Source organism: Nelusetta ayraudi, unplaced genomic scaffold (assembly GCF_046127955.1).
Source record: "Nelusetta ayraudi isolate G7.1 ecotype Tasmania unplaced genomic scaffold, CSIRO-AGI_Nayr_v1 ptg000172l, whole genome shotgun sequence".
Classification (NCBI taxonomy): domain Eukaryota; kingdom Metazoa; phylum Chordata; class Actinopteri; order Tetraodontiformes; family Monacanthidae; genus Nelusetta; species Nelusetta ayraudi.
The window spans coordinates 193,578-197,960 of record NW_027466221.1 but is presented as its reverse complement, the minus strand read 5'-3'; the positions used below and the strand labels follow the sequence as shown (position 1 = coordinate 197,960).

Below are 4,383 nucleotides of genomic sequence, written 5' to 3'. Positions count from 1 at the left end.
TCCAATCACTATGATCTTGTCTTTAGTCAATGCTAAAGTAGACAAAAACTCTGAAAATTCATCTAAGAAAGAAGAATATGGACCGGGGGGACGGTAGACAACAATGAATGCAACGGAATCTGCCTGCCTATCAGGTGACAACGAAATAGACATCGCTAAACTCTCAAATGAACTATAAATAGATTGAGCCTTGAGATTGACTAATAAATTGGAATTATAAATAGCTGCAACGCCACCTCCTCGACCACTATCACGAGCCTTATGAGTATTAATATGACTAGGAGGAGTGGCTTCATTAAGACTAAAATATTCATCTTGACGTAGCCATGTCTCTGTGAGGCCGAAAATATCAACGCTATGTTCACTAATCAAATCATTAACTAAAACTGCCTTGGAATGTAGAGACCTAATGTTAAGAAGGCCACATTTCACCATTTTGTTTGTGGGAGACCCTGGAGCCACCTCCGACCGGGCCCCCTTATTTCTACAATCTATTTGAACTAGGTTACTATGATCTATTGGAGATTTGCACAGTATAAGAGGTTTGGAGGTGCGAGGGACCGACACAACTTCTATTGGAAAAGACTGGCAGGGCTTCGGGGACTTACTAACGGCAGGGGACGGCAGTGAGAGAAGCCCAGAGTAGCGTATAGGACTACAACTCTGTTGCCTGGTCTCCACCCTGGAGCGTCAGTGAGTGGAAGCTAAAATTTTAACTATATTGCTAGATAAGAGAGCTGCACCTTCCCGGGTGGGATGAATGCCATCCCTCCTAACAAGACCAGGCTTGCCCCAGAAAGGCTTCCAGTTATCTACAAAGCCCACCGAGTTATTGGGACACCACCCTGACAGCCAACGGTGAAAAGATGACATGCGGCTAAACATCTCATCATTCCTAACATTTGGCAAGGGGCCAGAGAAAACTACTTCGTCCGACATGGTCTGAGCAAATGCGCACACCGAAGCTATGTTTAACTTAGTGACCTCGGACGATTTCAGGCATGCATCATTGAAACCACAGTGAATTACAATCCGCCTAAATCTCCGTTTATTCTTAGCCATTAACTTTAAATGCCCTTCAATATCGCCCGCCCTGGCCCCGGGGATGCACTTCACTGTGGCCGATGGCTGTCCTAGGTTAACATGCCTCACTATAGACGAACCGATCACCAGAGTGTCAATCTCAGTCGGCGTGCTGCTGAGTGGAGCAAACTTATTCGAGACATGGACGGAGGGGGCCTGGTGCTGAGAATGGTGGTGGTGCCCGGCAGGCTTGTTAAGGCTACGCTTCCTCCTGACAGTCACCCAACCGACCTTTCCCGGCTGCTCGGGAGCCACGAAGGGAGGGGAACTAGTGGGACCTAGAGACTCCGACGCTACGCTAGCGAATGAACGCTCCGCTCCAGCTAAGCTAACCCTACTAGCTACAGGACTACTATGCTCGAAGGAGCGAAGTCGTTCCTCAAGCTGGCTAAGTCTCGCCTCAAGCGCTAACATAGTACTACATTTAACACACATCCCTGACTCGGTAATATGTTACACCTCACACCACGAGTGTTTGTGGTGTGAGGCTTACTTAATAATTGGTTATTTTCATTAATGATTAATGTATTTGTTTATTTATTGTATTCATTTTCTTATTTGTCGTAAATATAAATGTAATATAAATATGGTCATTTTCTATTGTTTTGTTTGTTTTTGTCTCTTTGTTGACTGTCTTGTGTTGCTCACAAAACAAAAGAGCAAGCCAGTGTCTGTGTTTACTCCTGAACCTGCTCCTCAGTGAAAGTGAAGGCTGGAGGAGAGCCGGATGTCAGCAGGGCCCCGTCGATTCCAGACGCCGCCGTGGCGGCGGCGGCAGTGGCGCAGAAGTAACGATCAGCAGGCAGCGATACGGGGGGGAAGTTGATGGGATTAACACAGGGCGGCGTTAATCTGAGGAGAGCAGGTGGGGAATTAAACATGATCTGAGGGCTGCAGCCAAGAGGGGCTGAGTCAGAGCAGCCGTGTGATGATCCTCCGCAGTGTTTCAGCGCAAGAAAACAGGATGAGACCGACTCGTCGGCTCGTTACAACAGTCTGAACGTTTAAAAAGCGGCTCGTCTGCCCCGCTGAGGATGTGGGCCGTCGATTAATCAGCCGTATTTCCTCGAGATGGAGACATCAGCGACGTACAAACGGCGTCGGGGTGAAGGCCAACGTCCTCCCCCACACTCCTCCCCACCCCCTCCAACTCGAGTGATGGGGGAAGAGGAAAGAGGGGCCGGCACTCTGTTCCAATTAACCAACAATGAAATGATTGGCACCAGCACTTTTTACCCGATTTATTATTAAATCCCTCACTGCCGGCGAGCCATTTCATTTTCATCATTCAGCCTCCAGGGCTGAGAACTCATTCAGAAGGGTGGTGTTTGAAAGACGGCATGATGGTGGAGACAGAGGAACCTCCACATGTACACACACAGAACCTGTTGACAGAACCTCAGACAGAACCTGGTAGTGTCACACACCTGTCAGTCTTGCCTGCTGGGTTCAGTGTGCCCTTGACTGGTGCGCAGCTGAGGCACGTTTCCACCTGATTCACACACCTGCTTTCTCTCTGCCATCACTGCTGCATATAAGCCCTGGTCCCACACACACTCGTTGCCAGATTGTCCGCTAACTCTGTTATGACTTTCCAGCGGTTCCTGGTCTGCCTGCCCGATCTGGCCTGCGTCCCTGTCCTGGTAACCCGACCTCGATACTGTTTCCGACCACGAGCCCTGCTACTGTCGACCTGGAAAGCCTTGGAAACGAACCCTCGATCTCCGCCCCGGACATCCGACCCGCCTTTCGTCCCCGACCAGCCTGCCCTGCCGCCGTCCCGGAGAACTGACCTGCCTTCTGTCCCTGACCACAAGCTTTAGCCTACTCTCGCTAACCGTTGCAAATAAATCCTCTTTCCTTATCCATCTGGTGTTGCACTTGGGTCTTTACCTGACATGTTACAGGTAGAGAACCAGGGATAAAAACCAGGGTCTCTGTGACCATGGAACACATCAGTCCAGCACCAGGTTGGTTAGTTATTGAATAAATCCCATCTAGAGTCCTTGAGGTGAAAGGAAGGTTGCTTCTTTCTGCTTTTCTAAAAAAGAAAAATTCCTTGAAAAAAAATTCTAAATAAAAGGACAAATTCCATTTTCATATTTAAACAAATTTTTCTGCTGCCTGGAGGCAGCTGAGGCATCACTGATAGAGTTGCGCTGCCACAGCGAGGTGTGAGGTCGGATTTGAGGAGTAATTATACACACCGAGCTAAAATGGGATAAGAGAATCAGCGGTAATCACCGATATTTCTCGTCTCCATTACCACACAGGCAGAGAAAAAAAGGCCAACGTGAAGATCTTTCCAATCAGGCAGAAAGACTCATTGTAAAAGGCAGAAAAGAGGCTTGACAACGATACCGCTGCCGACTCTAATATGGGAGAGATTGTCATGATAAAGGGCATCGCTAATTTGCCGCCGACTTGATTTAAGGATTCTTTTTCAAGTCCTCGGCCTCGCCTGCATTTTGTATTCAGGTCTGTCTCTCTTTCTTTCATCAAGCCAGAAAAAAAAAAAAAAAAATCTCAACCACATCCTCAAAAGCCGTCCGGGGGTAAAAGAACAGAAAAGAACATCCAGGATTCAATCCACAGCTTTGAACTCCGTCGACTTCCAATCTGGTGAGAAGAAAGAAAAAACAGTGTGAGCAGCACAAGTATGCTTGCCAACAAGTTTCCCATTAAACAAGGTCCCCGGAAAACTGCTGCTGAGTTATTGCCTGTTCATCGGCACCCGGGCCTGTATGTGTGTATGTGTGTGTGTGGGAGAGAGAGCGAGAGAGAGAGAGAGAGAGAGAGAGAGAGAGAAATAAACTCTAGCTTATGGAGACGGATAGAAAAAACAATATCAAGGAGGTGAAGAGGCACCTCTCTCTCTCTCACTCACTCACTCGCTCTCCTAATCTCGCCACACAATCATCCACTTAACCTGTGCGGGCCGCTGAGAGCAGATTGGAGAGAAAACAACAACGTGAGCACTCGCTGACGTGCACGTGACCCACAAAAAAAGTGCACGGGGGGACCAGACGGCGAGCGGCACGCTGACAAATTACACTGCAGAGTTAAAAGAAAAAAGAGCAAGGAAAAAGGCTGAGTGATTATCACTTGGTAATCTCCCCGCTCTGACCTTTACGGCTGAAGCCGCCGTCACCAGAGACCGAGAACTCTGGCGGCGCATTCGTCTTGCTAACCAGGGTTGCCAGGTTGAGTAGATTCCACAGGTATGGCAGGTGTGGATGAGTGCAGAGCAGCGGCGAGGGCATCAAAAGTGCTTCAGGCGGTTGATTGGAGGAAGAGGGA

General features: G+C 48.6%; 1 protein-coding gene across 1 annotated transcript; it reads right to left on the bottom strand.

Moving 5' to 3' along the window:
- Positions 1 to 211: 211 nt before the first annotated feature.
- On the bottom strand, positions 212 to 1,533 carry LOC142880779 (uncharacterized; the record flags this gene model as incomplete). Its single annotated transcript, XM_076014711.1, has 1 exon — positions 212 to 1,533. A coding segment is annotated over one exon (843 nt), but the record flags the coding sequence as incomplete, so codon positions are not given.
- Between the last annotated feature and the right edge of the window lie 2,850 nt (positions 1,534 to 4,383).